At 42.5% G+C, this 20087-nt stretch overlaps 1 protein-coding gene across 1 annotated transcript in view; it reads left to right on the forward strand.

Annotated features, from left to right (window-relative positions):
- The first annotated feature begins 4942 nt into the window (after positions 1 to 4942).
- ATSTE24 (Peptidase family M48 family protein) overlaps positions 4943 to 20087 on the forward strand; it is a 59109-nt gene continuing 43964 nt past the window's right edge. Inside the window, exon 1 of the mRNA XM_087395194.1 lies at positions 4943 to 5151. Coding sequence (XP_087251320.1) covers positions 5121 to 5151 — 31 coding nt within the window. The 5' untranslated portion in view covers positions 4943 to 5120. The remainder of the gene's footprint in view (positions 5152 to 20087) is intronic.

Consider the following 20087-nt stretch of genomic DNA (forward strand, 5'->3'; position numbering starts at 1 on the left):
AGCAACACAAGTTGCAATGGACAAGTGCTAGTAATACATAGAGAGTTATTCTTAAATTAAGGTCTTAAAAACACCCATAGGATCCTTTTGCTGGCCCAAGGGTCTCTTGGACTTTTTCTTTATTGTATTGAGCCTCACAAAATTAAATCAAGTTCGGGTTGAAATAATACCATAGGACCATTTGGTCGGTAAAAGGACCTTTGTGCTTTTTTTGTTGCTCAAATTATTAGAAAGGAATTGCTCATAAGACCCTTCCACTGGTAAAGATTCACTTGGACCATTTTAAGAACTAAATTTATTGACTTATTTTTTAATCGAATGCAACAAAAAAATGCTCATAGGGCCCTTTCATCTAATCTTATGGGCTTTTTAAAGACCAAAATTCATTTATTTATTTTCAATTTGAATGCATCCAAAATTCGAATACTTATTTTTTACTAAAGAGCCTAGAAAACTTATGAAATTTTGGTTTCTTTATTCTTTGGGCAACAAATTTTTTTGAAAGGATCCAAGGATATATTTTTTCTTAGCCAAGATGTAGTCAAAAGTAGTATTTTGCATCCTTCTAAAGGGTCCATGGATATGTGGCAACTATAGCTCAGATTTGGTGAGATATAACAAGAAAAAGTGATGTAATTTTTGTGATCCATCTAACAATGCAATCAAATATAATATTTCTTCGAGACCACCAGCGAAAGGATCCATGGAGACATGATGGTGGTGAAAAAATGGTCATAACTTTAAAACAATAGCTCGGAATCATGAGATATAATTTTTATGCTCCATCTAACCATGCAGTCAAAAATAATATTTTTCATCCTTCTAAGACCCTTTCGCTAGAGAAAGGGTCCATGGAGATGTGATCATGGTGAAAAATTGGTCATAACTCTCAAACAGTAGCTTGGATTGACGAGGTGTAAACGGAAAAAAAGATGAAATTTTTGTGCTTTATCCAACCATGCAATCAAAAGTAGTTTTTGCATCCTTCTAGGACCCTTTCTTTGATGAAAGGCTCCATAGAGATGTGGTGAACGTTAAAAATGGGTCATAACTCTCAAATCGTAGCTCGAATTGTTGAGCTGTAAATGTAATTTCTATGCTCCATCTAAACATGCAGTTGAAAACAATACTTTTCATCCTTCTAAGACCACTTCGCTAAAGAAAGGGTCCTTGGAGATGTGGTGATGGTGAAAAAATGATCATAACTCTCAAACCGTAGCTCGGATTGATGAACTGTAAAAAGAAAGAAAGATGGAATTTTTGTGCTCTATCTAACCATTCAATCAATAGCAAGTCTTTTCATCCTCCTAGGACCCTTTCTCTAGCAAAAGTGTCCATAGTGATGTAATGAATGTCAAAATGGGTCATAACTCTCAAATCGTAGCTTTGATTGTTGAGTTGTAAAAAGAAAAAGTGATATACTTTTTGTGCTCCATCTAACCATGTAGTTAAAATTAATACTTTTCATCCTTCCAAGATCCTTTATCCAGATAAAGGGTCCATGGAGATGTGATGATGGTGAAAAAATGGTCATAACTCTCAAACTGTAGCTCGGATTGACGATCTGTAAAAAGAAAAAAAGATGGAATTTTTGTGCTCTATCTAACCATGTAATCAAAAGTAAGTTTTTGAATTTAAAAAAATATGTTTTTTTTGGTTCTATGTAGCCATGAAATCAAAATTAAGTCTTTCCATCCTTCTAGTATCCTTTCCCCAATGAAAGGGTCAGTGGAGATGTGATGAGAATTAAAAATGGTCATAAGTCTCAAACCGTAGCTCGGGTTGATGAGATGTGAAAATATATTTTTATAAAAATCTATCCAACCAAATGGTGAAAATAATCTTACAGGGGAAAAATTACCTCCTAACACAAAGAAAGGGCTAGAGAGGGTTACATTCCAAATACGAGTCTGTGCATGGTGCACTAAGTATATACATAATGAAAAAGATAGATAGTATATACATGGTGCATTGCACCCTTTTGTTAGTGTGAAAGGTGTCATGGTGGCATCATCTAAGAGCAGGGGTGGTGGTGAGGTGGTGGGGTAATAATTTACCACGTGGGACACATTAGAAGGGGTAAAAAAGGGGGGGGGATTAAATGAATTATATAGGGGGTAATAAGAGGGATTAATCATATAATTAAATTACATCAGGTAATCCAATAATAAATTAATTAAAGAAGAAAAGGGTGTGACTAAATAGGTGTCGATGTTCCCAATAAGAAATCCATTAGTTAGCTACCGTTGGCGTCGAAAGAAGATAGGTATTAAGGTAACGTTGAGGTGTTAATCGGCCACCTGTGACCTCACAACGATTTATTAAAGTATGCAATTAATGCCTCTCAACTAATTGTGACTTCTTCAGAAGCTTCTTTCTCGCAGCTTCTCGAGAAGCTTCTCCACACTGCTATATAGACTAGCCCCCCCAAAAGGCTAGGAGGGCAAAGAGGGAGAGGGGAGGAGGGGAGATTGAGTGAGGAGAAGGGAGTTGTAGGAGTAGAGAGGCCCGGAGTGAACTGAGATAGGGGACTATGGGAGTGAAGTGTGAGGCTTAAGCAAGCGCGGCCTATGAATATATTAATTGCAATAAGGCTTGGGATAAGTGAAAATTAAGGCGAATCGAGGTGTGAGACACGTTAATTAATTGAATTTTGAGAGGAGAGTAAGTAGAGAAGGAGGTAATAATAATATTAATAATAAGAACCATTGAGCTAAGCTTATGTTTGGGCAAATGTGGACTGTTTTGAGGTCAAAGAATTGTGTGGAGATACAATCATGTGGACAAACCTTGGTCATGCAAGATGTCATGATGGAGGTTGTGGCATAATGAATTTCCTTTGTTTTCAATAAAAATATAGTGTAATTCCTCTAACAACATAGTTAGTGGAAGGTTCATTATAGCAAAGGAATTTGTGTGATAATATGTGGATTGAGCTGAGCTTATGTTTGGGCAAATGTGGACTGTTTTGAGGTCAAAAGCTTTGCTGAGCCTTTGATAGTTGTTTGAGAGAGGTAATTCAAGCCCTTGGAGCAAGCAAAGATGAGTTTTCCTTTTTTTTTTGGGGCTGTGGTAATGACAACCCACGTAAGAGATAAAAATTAGGAATCTCAGCCTTTCATAGTAAGTTGGGAGAGGTAATTCAAGACCTTAGAGCAAGCAAAGATAAGTTAGGAGAGGTAATTCAAGACCTTAGAGCAAGCAAAGATGAGTTTTCCTTTTTGCATAGTTCCATGCAATGCATGATTGTGATTTTGGGGCTGTGGCAATGACAACCCATGTAAGAGAGAAAATTAGGAATATTCAAAGATCATATTATCAATTTCAATAGTAGTAATAAGTGAGCATATCAAGGATTAAATTATTAATTATAATAGTAATGTTAACTACCATGGTTAACAATCTATACAATTGGCCAGGTATTTTGCAAGATAGCACGGAGAAGAAAGAGAGGATGAGAGGAAGACAATAGGAAATTTGCCTTGGAGCCATATGGGCCTTTGGCCCTCCCTTCAAAAGGTGGAATGTATAAAGAGCCAAAGGTTTGACTTTGGTCTTCATTGTTGTATGCACAATTTTGGAAACAAGCTCTCTCTTTCCCTTCAAGAGTGTTGGAGTGTTCTCTCGTTTCCTTTGTGTTTGCCACTCCATCTCACTTCATTCCCCTCTTCTCTTCCCTCCTCCCCTCTTTTCTTTCATCTCCCCTTCCCCTTTCCCCTCTTGTGGAAATGCATAGCACCAATTCGAGAGTGACACTTGAGGACGGTTCGTGCTCACATTGCTCCCACAAGGAGTAGCTATGAGGAGAGGTTTCCTCAACATTCCATCAAGATCCCCACGACATGTGAGTCACCACCGGAGCACACAAGCAATAATAGGTGAACTAAAATGCTTGACTCATTCAGTGCGAGGTAGACTTGTTTTTTCTATACCGGCGGATGAAATCACCCGTGTGATGACATGTTCCTTTAATGCAAACATGATGCAAGTAGGACCATTAAAATCAAGTACTTTTAACAGGTCAATGATTTCCAATCCACCTTGTTGTAGCTAGAACAATAGAAAATTTAGCACTCTCTCCAAATGGTATACACATGCATGGACTTGCATATATATATATATATATAGCTTTATCATGAACAATTTTCAATTGAAAAAGATGTCCAAAAAGACGTGGAAAGATTAGCAAAAAATTCTAAATGGATCACTTTCAAAGAAACGAAAAAATTAACTAATACAATACTCATACAACCTTTAAATAGAATATCATTTAAAAAATATCAACTAGAGATACAATTTACTTTTACTCATCCATTGATTCAACATTACATGTTTACAAGCACAATATATGCCTCCATAATCCAACAAAATTAATAACTATGCAACTATAGGAACATGTGTTGTTATACATAATTCCATAAACATAGAGCTAAAAAACACATTAAAAAAGTAAGATAACACCATCTCAAATTCCAAAAATATAGTAAAACATTCTTGATTTTTAACATATATAGACACCTAACAAATGATTACAAGTTTTTTTAAACATACATAGAAAAACATACACATTATATTCTTAGGTGAATTCATAATTGATCATTGATATGTCTAAAGAATAAAAAAACCTTGAGAGGACAATGAAGAAATTCAACATTCAATTGCAACTAAAACAAACAGCTACTATTTATGGATCTCAATTACATCACATTTGACCAAACATATCAATACAAAATACACAAATAGGGACATCATATGTCACATCACTCAATAGCTCATAAGCATGAGCTTCTTCTGTATAGCACACAATTTATAGTACACTAACCTTTCTAACTTTGCATGGCCTTAGTGGATTCTCCACCTTGTTTTTAATTTGTCCCTCCTCTCTCATCTCTTCCCATAGTCCTCTCCCCATATGAAGCAGCTTTTTTTCCTTTTCTCCTCCTATTTTGCCCCCTCTCTCTTTCCCTTTTACTAATTGTTGGATTTAAACATTTGTTTGAGCTACGTTACGTTGTGGGGCCTTGTTTTAGAATGCCTTACGGGACGCTTTCTTGCCTCTCAATTTAGGTTTTTAGGCGACCTTTATTAAGCGCAAAAGTTTCTACACGACTCTTGATGCAATGGCTTTTCCATACCTCGAAGCTGTTGTAGGTGCGTCTCTCTCTCTCTCTCTCTCTCTCTCGGGCTCCATTAGAATTGGGTACGATGCGCGCTTATCCATGACAGGAATTCCTATCTCGATCCTATGCCCTTCTTAGCATTTTTCCTGACTTCAGTAGTGTACCTTCGTTCGTCTTCCAGTGCAGCGCTCAGATTCCTATTCGTTTAGACTTGGTTGCCTGCTGTCACGTTAATCTTCGGAGAAGTTTGTTACTATGTGTGCTATCATGACGGAAAATTTGTAACTTTTCATCACAACTCAATGTTTTTTACGCATGAGCATAGCGGCATGAGAATGTGCAACACTTAGGAATTTTGAGAGCCTCGCTTTTTGGCAAGAGGACATTTTGAGCCTATTCACATTATTGGGAAGGAAAGAGAGTCCCCAGTGTAAATAAACTGAGCAGTCAACGTATGCATTGCATTTTACCTAGCAGCCTACCTAGCAGTGGACAGTAAATCAGTGCCCTCTTGAACTTGTGTGAGATTTAAATGCATTGGGCCGAATGGTCTTGTATCAGCTACTGTGTGCTCATTGACTTCTTGAAGGTACGTCTCATGGTCAAGTGCATGTCTATATAGAATGGTGACTCATTCAAGGCGAATAGTGTCAGAGCTAGAGCAGCAAGCTGTAATCGACCCTTGCAGCGGAGTGTTGCAGTCTCCAATCTCCCATTCACAAGGCTGTGAATTAAACTGCACCAACAAAATTCACTGCTCCGGCAATATGGCTGCCAGCGTTAGAATTTAGTCAGCTGGTCCTAGTCAACCTATATTGCCTTTAAATTGGTCTAGAAACAGTAGGGCAGCATGGGATTTGGGGGGCAACTTACAAAAGGGCCATTTGGCACTTGTCTTAGCAGCCTTAGGACTAGCTAGTTGGTCTTCTTCCAACCTCCCTTTGGCTGTAACTTGTGCAGCACTTGGCTGGATGTTTGTAACACGCACTTGTGCCATTTTGCCTATGCATGGTGGAGGCTAATACATGAGTTAAATTGCTGTCCTACTAGTTGCTATGTTCCAGATCTGAATTTCCTTATTTCAAATTTGTGGAATTGGAGCTATGGCAACGGTGTGCCGGAGGCTGGGCCCTAGTGCTGTATTACTACGAGGTTGCCATAATTTGAACGTAACGGTCTAGGTCGTCCCCCATAATACTAGTTAGATTTCAGCTAGATTGTGGCCCAGATCCAACCCATGGAGGTTATAAAGAGACCTCCTCTCTTATTCCCTAGTTGGCTGTCCATAGATGTGTTGAGCATCTCATATCTATAGGCATGTGCATCCATCCTCAATGACATCATTTGGGCTTACTCTCATGTGTTGAATGAGATGCTCCGTCTAGTATTTGGAAAGGCCTTCCTGTGCACGTCAAAGGAGTTTGTTGCAGATATGCAGTAAACCAACTCGACCAGCTCGTTCTAAATCAACTTCTTGATGAAATGTTATTAGACCTAGATGTGCTTTGTCCAAGCATGAATTGTTGGATTCTTGGCAATCGCAATGCAACGCTGGTTGTCACAAAAGGTCACGGTCGTGTCCTCGTGAAGGGTATCCTCCAATGATCATAGAAGCCATCAGACTCACAAGCTGCGTAAGGTGTTCTTCTTTTTGCCTCCATCAAAGATAGAGGGAATTTTAGTTACTTCTTACTAAGCCACGAGATGGCAGCAAGGAATCACATCTTGTCATACACTGCCTAGTGTCCCAAATTCCCAATCTCTAGCCCAATCTAAGTCACAGCATCCATTAATATGTACCTTCTTAGTAGGCGATCCCATACTTGCCTGTACTCATGGGAGCTGGGACCCTCTTTGGCTTAGATAAGAACTCCCCTTTGAGAAATGATGTTTGATCAAGTTGATACTTGGCAATATCAACCAACTGAGACGTGTTAGAATATAGAGTGTAGCCAAACCTCTAATGGGCCCATGGATCACACTACCTCTAGTTTACACACCAACATGTGCACACAAATAAATTTGAAAGCACACAAGTTTGGAGAATTGCACAGCATAGTAGATAACTAAAAAGTGATAATATATCATGCTTCAAATCGGATAGATCAAGTACAAAGGTAACCCTTAGGGTACCTAACACCTGCAACCGTTGGCTGCTCATGGCTAGTACCAAAAGGGGCCATGTATGCTATGTGCCTACTGTTGCAAACTCCTTGTGTCTCGGGGCTTTAGTGCCTCAAGGGAGGCAGCTATGGATGCCTACAATGTCCCAAAGGGGGCTATTTATAGGTATGGGAGGTCAGTCTCCCCCCCTTCCCTACTAGGTCAGCCCGACCTTGTCTGTGCTTTTGCCCATGGCCTAGCCCCAGTCAGGTCCTATGGTCCTATATAAAGAACCTCAATCAAATAACACAAAGTAGATAAGTAAAATTTTGCCAATAAAGGATCGAGAGAATATTGACCTTGGTTCATCTTCTTGAAGTTGTTGGCCATCACAACAAGCTAGGCACTTCCGTGAAGTATCCTCCAAATCAGCATGGTTCCCTAACTTTGGCCTTGTGCCCTGATTGGTGTTGCCAAGCTCTTCATGATGCATCCTTCAGTGTCCAACTTGATTCTCATTTGCCTTGGTGAGATCACAACTCCATCCTCAACCCCACTGATTGAGTAAGACATGCTGTCCATCATCTTCTTAAAAAACCTTGGATCTTTGGACCATTCATCTAGGTCTGACATGGAGCATGGTCACACCTTGGTTTGGATAACTAATCAAAGAAAAGCTTGATGGGTGAAGATGAGAGTCGGCTCGATGCAGGTGAGAGTGGCTTCTTGTTGTTGATGCAACCATTCATTTGAGATTGAGACAAAATACATAAATTAGAGCCTATAGAATACACAAATTAGAGCATCAAGATAGAATACAGTGACTAGAGCCGCTTGCTCTTTGGGGTTTGGATGCTTGTAGTAGTACCATCACTTCAATCGCCTATTTGCTCCGTTGTCTGAGATCTGGGCAAAACACACAAACCATAGCAGCCCACTTGCCTCATCGTTTGAGGTCTAGATGCTTGTAGCGCCATTGCTTCAGCCGTCTATTTGCTCTGTTGGCTATCTGTCTTAGCTTTGCCATTGTACTGTAGCTCACGCTCGTCCGCTTGTGGAGCCCGTTCATCAAACGACCGTATTATTCAGGTGTCGCCCATTTTGCTTACGTATTGCTTCAAAAGCATCTGGTTTAGATATATTAAGTGGCCGACCATATTCGTTCAAGTCCTGTATGTAACTTTCTTCAGCAACCACTTCTAGCTCCGAACTTCGTGTGCAGCACCGTACTGTTCTAAATTGGCTGCTAACTTGTACAGAGCAGTCCGTAGAATGGGTTGTACTCTGCATTTTGCAGATCTACCCAGTGGTACATTCTGGCCGTATAGGTCTATCAAGGCATTTGCAATGTTTGCCTTGTTGGAATTGGCAAAGAATTGCTGATTTGTGGCCCATTTGCAGATTTAGGTTATTCTGCAGGAATTTGGGCTCAGCTTGAGTCAGCAGTTTTGAGCTTTTGCAGCAGACAAATCTTGTTGCAAAATCTGCAGAATTTGTTGGCAGATTCTAGTGCATTTTGCTGGGGGGTTTGTCTTGCATTCTTTTGAAATGGCACATAATGCAAATCATCTTTTGGGGTTTTTGGCCCAAGAGAATAATTTCGATGGTACTAATTATCCTTTGTGGAGCTTGTGGAGTAATATCAAAGTGGATGACACTTGTTCAGGTGACAGAGTTGAGAATCCACCTCAACGAGGTGCTTTATGAGGTGGTGGTCAGCATGTCCAGTCCAGGCACAACCTGGACTACTTGATATGGTCACGTCAGATCAGCAAAGATGGGATGCTAGAGACACTCAAGCTATGTTTGTGAAGAGGTTTATTACTCCTCTTATCTGGTTAGCTAAGACATGATAGCAAGCATTGCGACACTTTATAGAGCATGTTCCAAGCAAAAAATAAAGCTATTGTCTCTTATTTGAAGAGAGAACTTGATGGCATGAAGACGCATGAAGGGGGTTTGATGTTGCAACATCTGACAAAGATCTAGGATCTTTGTGAGGAGTTGCTGAATATTGATGAATGAATTCCAAGCTATCAATTCATCTCCACCACTTTGACCTTTTTGCGAGGGGCAATTCCAATCCACTCACATTCCAGGGATTAGTGGGGTGATTGCTAAGAAGAGCAGACACGACAAATTATGGCAGCTGGCTCACTTGTTGCCAAAGGCAAGGGGAAAATTTATGCAGGTCATTATCAGAGCACAAGAAGAAGGGCAAATGCCATCATTGCAAAAGCCGGTGCATTTCATTAATGAATGTAGGAAAATATTTGGCACTTTGGTCATAGATTCCAGTCATTCCAATGCAAATAAGGATGATGCTTCAGCCAACTTTTTGGCTGAAGATCAGGCTTTTCTTGTGTGCAGTTATGATGCTAGGCAGGAAGTTGCATCACTTAGGGTGGCTGAAACTTCAGATGCTTGTTTGGTACAACACGGAGTTATTTGCAGCTATGTCAGCCTAGTCCGGTTGGCAAGAAGGTGTTCTGTGCTAAGAAATCTTCTTATCTGCTCAGAGGAGTTGGGAAGGTAATGCGCTCGTTAGTTGATGGAACTGATTTGTCCTCCATTTGTACTTTATGTGCTAGGGTCCTTGAAAAGGATTATCAAATGGCCACTACTGGCACTTTGTACCAGGGTTACACTAGTGGGCGATGTTGGCAACATAAAGCATGATGCTTGTTTGGCAACCATCTCTACTTCTGCCATGAAAGAAGTAGAGTTATGGCATGCTAGATTTGCACATGTAAACTATGCAAGTTAATAACCTCCCAGCCATGTTAGGCTTGCATTTTGGGCAAAATGCATCGGAATGCTTTCCCTAAGGATGGCTCAATTAGAGTTAATAGGAAATTGCAGCTCTTTCACAATGATGTGTGGTTCCATGAGGACACTATCACTTGGAAAGCATCTTTATTTTGTGACCTTCATTGATGAATACTCCAGATGTGCTTGGGTGCATCCTTTGAAAGCAAAATCTGAGGTGTTTGCGCCTTTTGTTGCGAGGGTTGAAAATGCAACAGGTTGTGAACTGCAAACCCTCCGTACAAGGAAGGGAGTATATTTCTGATGCATTGAAAGCATACTTGATGGAAAAAGGCATTAAATCAGTATACAATTGAAGGAAACATGGTGATGAGAGAGAGAGAGAGAGAGAGAGAGAGAGAGAGAGAGAGGAAATGATACTCAATTCAAGACATAATGGAAAGGCTTTCATTCATTCATCCAATCATCCAATATGATGTGACAAGTGAAGTATAAGCCTTTATAGACTAGGCACACACACTCTAACACTGGAATAACTCCTAAGGTGACACGTGGCACTCACACATGAACCACTACTAGAAGTCCTAGTACAACACACCACACATTCTTTGGCTATGATTTCTCCAACACCCCCCTTCAGAGCAAAGAGTGTGAGACCCAACATGTAAGGAGTAGACCAATCCCCCTCCATTGCAATATTGCAAAGCAGCAAGTCCAACTATCCAACACCTCCCGTGTGATAGTGACTTCTGAGTTAGCTTGCGACTAGCAAGGGTAGACCTGTTGGAGATATCATAGCCAAAGAGTGTGTTGATGTGATGTGTTGGTGTGTAGTACTAGGAGATCTAGTACTAGTAATTGTGTGAGTCATGTGTGAGTGCCACGTGTCACTACTTATCCCATATGCACTTGGTCCAAGTGTGTGAGTGAGTAGCCTATATAAGGCTTGTACTTCACTTATCTCGTCATACTTGATGAATGAATGAAAGCCTTCATGGTTTCTACATTTGTGTACCACTTCTTCACTCCCTAGCCTCTCTCTCTCTCGCTCTCTCTCTCTCTCTCTCACACACACACACACACACACACACACACACACACACACACACACACACACACACCATGTTTCTAACATGGTATCAGAGCAGGTTCACCTTGCCATAGCTGCTACGTCATCCAAGACCTAACCCTAATCCAAAACCCTTATTCTGCTCAAACCTTTCTTCCTCCAGCCGCCTCAGACCTGCACATTTCCACCTCAGATTGAGCCTCGTTTTTGTCTCCTTTCAGCTGCTTTCTATCCTTTTAGGGTTTCAGCACAGCTGCCATCTTTGCTGCCCATTCCGCCGCCCGTTTGCTCTCCTTTCTGCACGCGTAGCCTCTCCATTGCCTTCCCTTCATAGCCACCTTTGTTCAGGTCTGTTAGGAGCAGCAAGTGTGGAAATTCGAGCCATTTTAGAGCATCTTTATCCCCGTTTTTAGGGTTTCCAGGCCGCTGCAGTAGAGCAGCGCATCCACACGTTTTGATTGCAGATTTTTGAGCTATTTGGAGGCATTTTCGATCAGTTTTGGAGCTCCTGCTTGCATTTTCAAGGTGTTCTAGGGTTGCAGAACCGCCTACAGCAGAGGCATTTTCGAGGGTTTGCACTTTGGAGTCTATGAGATCATCCACCAACTACTGGACACGTTTATTCCCGCATTTTGTAAAGCTGCTGATTCATTTCAGAGCCCTAGACAAGCCTCTTCATTTGCTGGTTATCCTTTTCAGCTTGCGGGCTTTGCTACCTCAGATTGATACTATGGAGCCTTGTCCTCGTGGTGAAGACCCCTCAACACAACTCTCAGCTTGGGATGAACAGCATGACAATGCACTGGTGCTTATTGGTGTGAGGTTGGTCAACAAATTGCTTCATCAACTTGACCTTACTACTTCAGCCAAGGAGAACCTCGACAAGTAAGAATATTTATGCTACATCTATTGGACCTGAGCAGGAAGCTTCATGTGCTATGTTGCATGATCTATTCCTCTCTGAGGTGGTAGATGCTGCTTAGCTCTATGTGTGTTTGTGTTGAGTCAATAAAGGTTCTCAGCCTTGAGTTGCCCCTCTAAATTGAATGTATTTGGAGTCAATAAGAGGTACTCTGCCCTGGGTTGTCCCCCAAAAATGAATGTATAGTATTTTACTTTGGTTTGATGGTATTGACCACCCAGTTCAGAGTAAGGGGGGGGTGACGAGTGATGGTCTACCCTTGCCGGTCGGCTAACTGAGAAGTCGTTCTCACACGGGAGGTGTTGGATAGTTGGACTTGCTCTTTGCAGTATTGCGGAGGGGGGATCGGTCTACTCTTGCGTGTTGGGTCTCACACTCTTTGCTCTGAAGGGGGGTGTTGGATATCATAGCCAAAGAGTGTGTTGATGTGATGTGTTGGTGTGTAGTACTGGGAGATCTAGTACTAGTAATTGTGTGAGTCATGTGTGAGTGCCACGTGACTACTTATCCCATATGCACTTGGTGCAAGTGTGTGAGTGAGTAGCCTATATAAGTCTTGTACTTCACTTATCTTGTCATACTTGATGAATGAATGAAAGCCTTCATGGTTTCTACGTTTGTGTACCACTTCTTCACTCCCTAGCCTCTCTCTCTCTCTCTCTCTCTCTCTCACTCACACCATGTTTCTAACAAGACCATCACGCGTCACCCCCCTTACTTTGAATTGGGTGGTCAAGACAATCATACCAGAAGTAAAAGACAATACAATCATTTTTGTGGGACAACCCAGGGCAGAGTACCCTAATACATTTTAGAGGGACTACTGAAGACTGAGGACCTTTGTTGACTCAACACAAAAGGATTAGTAGCAGTAAACATCATCTATCACCTCAGCGAGGGATAGGTCCTCCAATGTAGCAGATAAAGCTTGCTCCTCAGGTCTAGTAGATGTAGTGAAAAGGTTCTGGAGCTTGTTCCACGTCGCCTTGGCTGAACTATTGAGGTCAAGATGATGAAGTAGATTGTCAGCCAGCCTCAAACCAATAAGCACTAGTGCCTTGTTATTCTTCTCATCCCAAGTTGTGACTTGTGCTGATTACAAGGACGAGGCTCAATGTGTACAAGGCAAGTAATGAGGTGCTCTTGTAGAGGTTTGCAGCAGCTAGTTGATGGGCTGAGATGCTCTAAAATGCAACGCAGGTCCCGAAATCTGCAAGTCAGCTAAAATAGGTGGCTGTTCGATAGCTGCAAGTGCTCCAAATGCGAACCCTAATCAAGATGCAGCAAGAAGATGCCTTGTAAGGCAGAACCAAACCAGATTGGGAGCACTTGTGGTCGTTATAATTGCTTGAAACGCTGCAGCAGGTCAATAGAACACCCGAGAGGCTTAGCTATGTACTTGCCTATGCAGCAGTAGCATCTAAATCTTATGAGTGACTATCGTGAGATTGAAACTGCACTATGTTGTGTTTTTAGAGGATGAGTTTGGGAATGTTCTTGGATTCATCTAGGTATATAATATCTGTTTTTGGCTATGGAATGCTCCAAAATGACCTCGAGGGTCCACACGCGCAGGCGTGCCTTGATAAATGCACCGACCAGCAAACCGAGAGGCTGTCAAAGGCCTAGCTACAGCTCCAAGATAGTCTGAATGAAGGCGGTAGGTAATGAAGACTGATAGCAGGTGCAAATAGTGTAAATGAACCTGTGAGGAGAAGACATCATATGACAAGTTTGAGCAGAGTTAGGGTTAGGGCTGAAGGAGATGGTGTGGCAGGACGGATTAGGCAGGGCTGACCTGCTCTGATACCATGACGGAAACAGGGTGGAGAGAGAGAGAGAGAGAGAGAGAGAGAGAGAGAGAGAGAGAGAACAATGATACTCAAATGAAGACATAATGGAAAGGCTTTCATTCATTCATCCAATATGATGTGACAAGTGAAGGACACGCATTTATAGACTAGGCACACACACTCTAGTACCATGTGCATATGGGATAACTCCCAAGGTGACACGTGGCACTCACACATGAACCACTACTAGAACTCCTAAAAAAATGGTGTCGCTGAGAGAAATAATAGTTCTCCGAGATGGCCAAATGCATGATAAAGGGAAAGGGTTGCCACTTAAATTCTGGATGGAGACAATCATGTGTGCTTCACATGTTTTGAACACATGCCGACAAAAGCTTTAAAGACTAGGAAACTTATGGCGTTTGAATGCTTAGCCTATGCACATCTACCTCAGTATATCTGACGCAAATTGGATGATGAAGCCGTTGAGGGCTTTTTATTGGCTACCACCTTTACAATCCTTTGACACAAGAGTTTTTGTCAGTAGGGATGTTGTGTTTGCTGAAAACTCAGATTAGTGAATAACAAAGACATGTCCTCTCGAGGTGAGTATCATTCAGCATTGAAAGCAAGCAAACATTCTCTTCCAAAATATCCTTACAAACTTTGCAACGCAGGCAAGCAATCTCTACGGAAACAATGAGCGTTGCACATAAACAGTCCATCCCTTCTAGACTTTGTGACACAGGCAGGTAGTCTCTATAGAGACGATGGGCATTCACACAGTCCAAAAGCATTCCCTGTCCCTCCCTCCCCCAGTTTCCTGCCTGGATCTTCCTCACCCAGCCTTACAAGACACAGATGCCTTCCCCCTAGTGAGTCACCTCAACCCTCATCCCCCCTCTCCAGAGAGGTTCGCATGATGTTGATGAGCTGAAGAAGGGCCAAGACAATTGGATGGTTTCTCTATCTTGATGTCTAATAGGTGTACATGAAATATTACAAGTGAAAAGTTTTAGATGTATAAGGTGTAGAATTATTAGATATAGTATTATCAAACTATAGTTGGCTAAGCAAGTTGGAAAGTGTCAAGGGATGAGAGTAGCGGTAGCCATAGCAGCAGATCAAACATGCACGAGAGGAAATGTGGAAAGTATGGTGGATGATCTAATATTATGCCAAGAATGTCATCGCATGGTAGAAGCAAGTTTAGCCAATTCTTTACAAGAAACCCATGATCACGCTACCATTGGTTTGCCACTATTAGATGGACTAATAGCGGACATGGTCAATGTAGCAAAGTGTACTATTCATGCATGAGTCAACCAACAAACATTGGAGATATCTTTCATATCAAAATACCAGGGACATTGATTCCTTGTGGCGCATGAAGCTTGACAATGTTAAGATGAATGAAGGGAGCTGCATGGATGCCTATTTGACACAGGTCAAGGACTTCAAAGAGTAGCTCGTCTCAATTTTGATGAGATTGTACTAGACTCTCAGGTTGTGTCCACCACACTTGATGGAGTTCTGAATCATATCAGGGCTTTGCTACAACACTTAGACTAGTGGCCATGCATAACCCTGACCACTATTCTTTTGATCAGTTTGTTTCCCTACTCCTGCAGGAGGAGCAGAGTCGTTAAAATAGGGCTACTTCTACTCATGCAGATCAAGTCTGATCATAGGGGCAAAGGAAAAGGGGGAAAAATTACAGTAAGTCCAAACCTACATCTGGTACCTCATCCTCTTCTATCTCGTGTTGATGGGAAGAAGTAGAAATACTCCAATTATGCAGGAAACCAGGTCATGACATCTCTGAGTGCCGGAAGTGTATTGCTTTCGAGAAGAAGAAGCAGGGACAGCCAGGACAGCAAGGTCTTGCTCTCACGAGGGCGTGAGTTTTGTACTTGCATGTGGGCCCGACATTTGGGAATCAAGTGGCAAGGTCACGGGATGTGGGTGTCCAAGATTCCCCCTAGGGATTGGTGCCTTGAGGGTGAGCTAGTGCCTTCGTTCAATTTGAGGGATTAAAAGGCCATTTAAGGGGCCTATGGGGGGTCAATAAGCCCAAAGTTGGGCCTTGGTACCCTCATTGGGGGGAAACAGCCTTGTAGGGGCCTCAAGGGGCTAAAAGCCCCAAATTTTATTACGTAGGGAAATTGCCATGTGGCAATTGCCCCCTTTCTCCCGATTTGGAATGGAAGCTGGAGAAGCTTGGAGGAAGAGGCGATTACGAGGACGCAGAGGGATGGACGGAGAGTTTGTGGTTGGCATGGAGTATAGTACGGGCTCTATATGGAGGGCAAGGTCTCGTAGTACGGATCCCTTACGGCGAATGGATGCAGGTTTGGTACGGAGGATATGTACGAGGTGGTATGGACTCACAATGAATAGAACACCCATTTGAATATCTCATGTGTTCTCACTCCCCTCCATGATGAAGCTCTCCTCTCTCCCCAAGTTCCAACAATGTTCTAACAAAGCACCCCTTTCATGTTGGGAACATATCACACTAGTTCCATCAAGTGATTGTCATGTTTATGATCCTTCAATTAAAGATGCAACATATCAAGTTCACCATGATATGTTGAGTGATGCTTTTGAGATTTGTGATGTTGTTGTGATCCTTCAAGCGATTGTGATGTTGGTGATCCTTCAAAGTTCAAGCAAAGATGTAGCATATGAAGTTCACCATAATACATTGAGCAATGCTCTTGATATAGGAGACAAGTTTTTATGGTGAATGCTGAGGTTCAAAATATTGATGAGCATGCTAGTTCTTCTCCATCTAAAGTGCACTGTTGTCAAGCATATGACTAATCCTACTTTGAAGAATGGATGGAATAAGCAAGTACGGCGCCTATGTGCGGGCTGTGTGTACGGATGGTTGCAGTGGGCTGAGTGTACAGATCAATCACGACTGCTTGAGCAGAACTGCTAGCGCCTGTGTGTACGGACTGCTGTACGTACGGACAACCGTGCGCCTGTTGTGCGGGCTGTCTTAGGTACGGACTGCCACACATGCAGGTTGCCATGCGTATGGCTGAGAGTACGGCCTTTGTATGGCCTGTGTATGGCTGCACGTACGTGTATGTACGGATGACGTACAGTTTGTACAGACAGTTCATTGCTGGTCACGCTCAGCCTATAGGCTACTTGTACAGGATGTTGACAAGCTGAGATTGGCCTCTATAGTTGACCCTTGGTTCTATGCTTATGCTGTGTTTTTGGAGAGCCTAATTGGCAGGATGGTTCACCACGAATGCTTGTAGAGTAAGTTCGTGCTTCCGAGCACTGTGGGCAGATCAGCTATGCTTTCACCCATTGATTGGGTATCCCAGTGAGTCAGCAGACACTTGTGGTTGTTTGGGGAGTGTGTGGGCTTGTTTGGGCTGCTAGTAACCGCTGCTAGGTTAAATGCAAGGGTTTGCATTGAAAATGGATGCTTATGGTCACATGGGTGTGAGAACTGAACCCTGCAGGGCTAATGTTTGTGATACTGATGCCTACCGAGAGTGGGGAGAACACTGAAAGTGAGATTGTACTCATTGTGTAATCTATTCGCTGGACTCTTCAATTAATAAAGAAATACCGAAAGGGGCACCAAGGCTTTTGACACATCCTAGCACTCCTGAAACCCCTGATCTGCAAAATAACCACACACAACATCAGAACTGAGCAGGCTGCTCACCACCCAACGGTGACATCTACGGGATGTGATCCCGAATCAGAAGATGTCCCCCCGAGCCACGAGCTGAGCTACTGGCACGAACTCCCAATCAGATCCCAACCAGCCTGGTGTCCCATACCACCAGGTGGCGCTGTGAAGCCCTGGATCTGCCACTGGGCCTTGGGCTACGCTAAGATGCAGGCGCGCGTCCGCGACACAATCCAGGATCAGACCTAGCACCTGGGAACGAGACTTGCTTCCAACTGCACACTGAGAACTGAACCCCCTGGGCCTCTTTTATAGACTCGGGCCCCGGCGCCAAAAATAGCGAAGACCTATAAATAGTTCGTACCCTTGCCACTCAACCCGAGAATCAAGCCTGCCTAGCTCTAAGCCTCCCCAGGCTAACCTGAGCTAGTTCTGTGTAACTAGTACACGTCAGATACCGATCCGTGCACATGACATACTCCCCCTCCTCTAAGAACTCACTCCTGAGTTCGCTAAGAAATCCGGAAATGTTCTTTGGAGGTTTTGTAATGTCTCCCATGTCGCATCCTCCTCAACACGATCCTTCCACTTAATCTTGTATTCCGTGATAGTACGATTTCGAATCTGTCTTTCATGGAATTCAAGAATAGATTCAGGTTCGTGAGGAATAAAAGTTAAATCTGTAACTTCTATAATCTCATGAGGAGAAACAATTTGATCATCTGCACCCAATACTTCTTTCAGTCTACTGACATGAAAGACTGGATGTACTTTAACATCAGGAGGCAATTCTAGTCGATATGCAACTGGTCCAATTCTTTTAATGACCTTGAATGGGCCACAGTATCTGGGGGATAATTTCGGAACCAAACCAGTACTTAGGCTCTTGGATTCCTTAGGAATTCGCAAATATACCATCGTTCCTTCAGAGAACTCTCTAGGTGAACGATGTCTATTAGCATAAAATCTGTCCCGATCTTGGGCACTTCTAATAGACTCCTTGGCAAACTGCAACATTTCCTGCATGTCTAGCAAGAAGTTCTTAGCAGCATCATTTTGAATCCCTTTTAATCCAACCATAACTGGTGACTTAGGTTGAAACCCGTACATAAGCATAAAAGGACTATAACCTGTACTAGAATGCTTTGCACTGTTGTAAGCAAATTCAATCATGGGTAGATAATCTTCCCACGAAGACTGTCTCTTAGATACATATGCCCGAAGCATGTCTTCAACCAACTGGTTGACCTTTTCTGTACTGCCATCGGATTGTGCATGATCCGAGGAACTCATACTTAGAGTAGTTTCTAACTTCTCAAATACAAGTGTCCAAAAGTTACTTGTAAACTTTGAGTCCCTGTCACTGACTATGTCAGATGGCAAACCATATAGCTTGAACAAGTGGTCCACAAACTCGTGAGCCAGCTGAACAGCTGAAATAGTTGTTCTTGTAGGTAAGAATCTAGCCATTTTTGTCAAACGGTCGACTATGACCCATATAGAGTCATGACCCTTGCGCGTACGAGGCAAACCAGTAATAAAATCCATGGAAATACTTTCCCACTTATTACCTGGAATCTGTAATGGTTGTAATAAGCCGGCGCTCCTAAGGCGTTCAGCCTTAGTAACCTGACAAACTCGGCAACCTACCACATAGTTCTCTACAAATGCACGCATCTTAGGCCAATAAAAGGTATGCTTCACAAGAGACAGAGTCCTATGTATACCTGGATGTCCTGCACTAGGAGCATCATGACACTCCCAGAGAATCTTGGATTTTAGGTCCAGAACATCAGGCACACAAATCTTTTCATTCCGGAACAGCAAGCCGTTCCTAATCATCCACTGACCGCCCGCCGCCTGTATCCTAGGTGGCACAATCCCTGAGTCCTGGTCAACCATGGAGCTCCCCTCCTGGACTTTCTGCCAATAAGAACTGAAATGACTATCAGTTGCGTATAGCCCTCTCAAGGATTGAAATAGGTCTGAGGATATTTTCGTAAATGACAAAGCATTTACAAACTTAACTCGACTTAAGGCATCCGCCACACTATTCAACGAACCCTTACGATAACGTATTTCGAAATCAAAATCCTGCATTAACTCTGCCCATCTGGCTTTCCTTCCTCTCAAGTCTGATCCATCACACACATACTTAATTGACTGGTGATCAGTCAATACAAGGAACTTTGAACCATACAAGTAGTGTCTCCAAACCTTGAGAGCATACACTACCGCATAAAGTTCCTTCTCAAGTGTGGGCCAACGATACTGAGTGTCGTCTAGCTTCTTACTCTCAAAAGCTACAGGTCTACCTTCTTGGAATAGAGCTGCCCCAATCGCATAATCACTCGCATCGGCCTCTAAAACATAAGGCCGGGTAGGATCGGGTAATGCAAGAACGGGTGCTTCCTTGATAGATAACTTCAAGGTTTCAAAAGCCTTGTTCATTGCATCATTCCAAGGGATCGGTTGAGTAGACCTGCGTCCACGACCTTTCAATATGTTGGTCAAGGGTACCGTGATTTGTGAATAATCACGGACTGACTTCCGAAGAAATACCGTAAATCCTAGGAAAGAGCGAAGTTGTTTCACAGTCTGAGGGATAGGCCATTCTAAAACCTTCTGGATACGATCCAGATCAATG

The sequence above is a fragment of the Dipteris shenzhenensis genome, chromosome 24 (assembly GCF_047967505.1).
Source record: "Dipteris shenzhenensis isolate YYH24624 ecotype China chromosome 24, Dip_SZ_1.0, whole genome shotgun sequence".
Classification (NCBI taxonomy): domain Eukaryota; kingdom Viridiplantae; phylum Streptophyta; class Polypodiopsida; order Gleicheniales; family Dipteridaceae; genus Dipteris; species Dipteris shenzhenensis.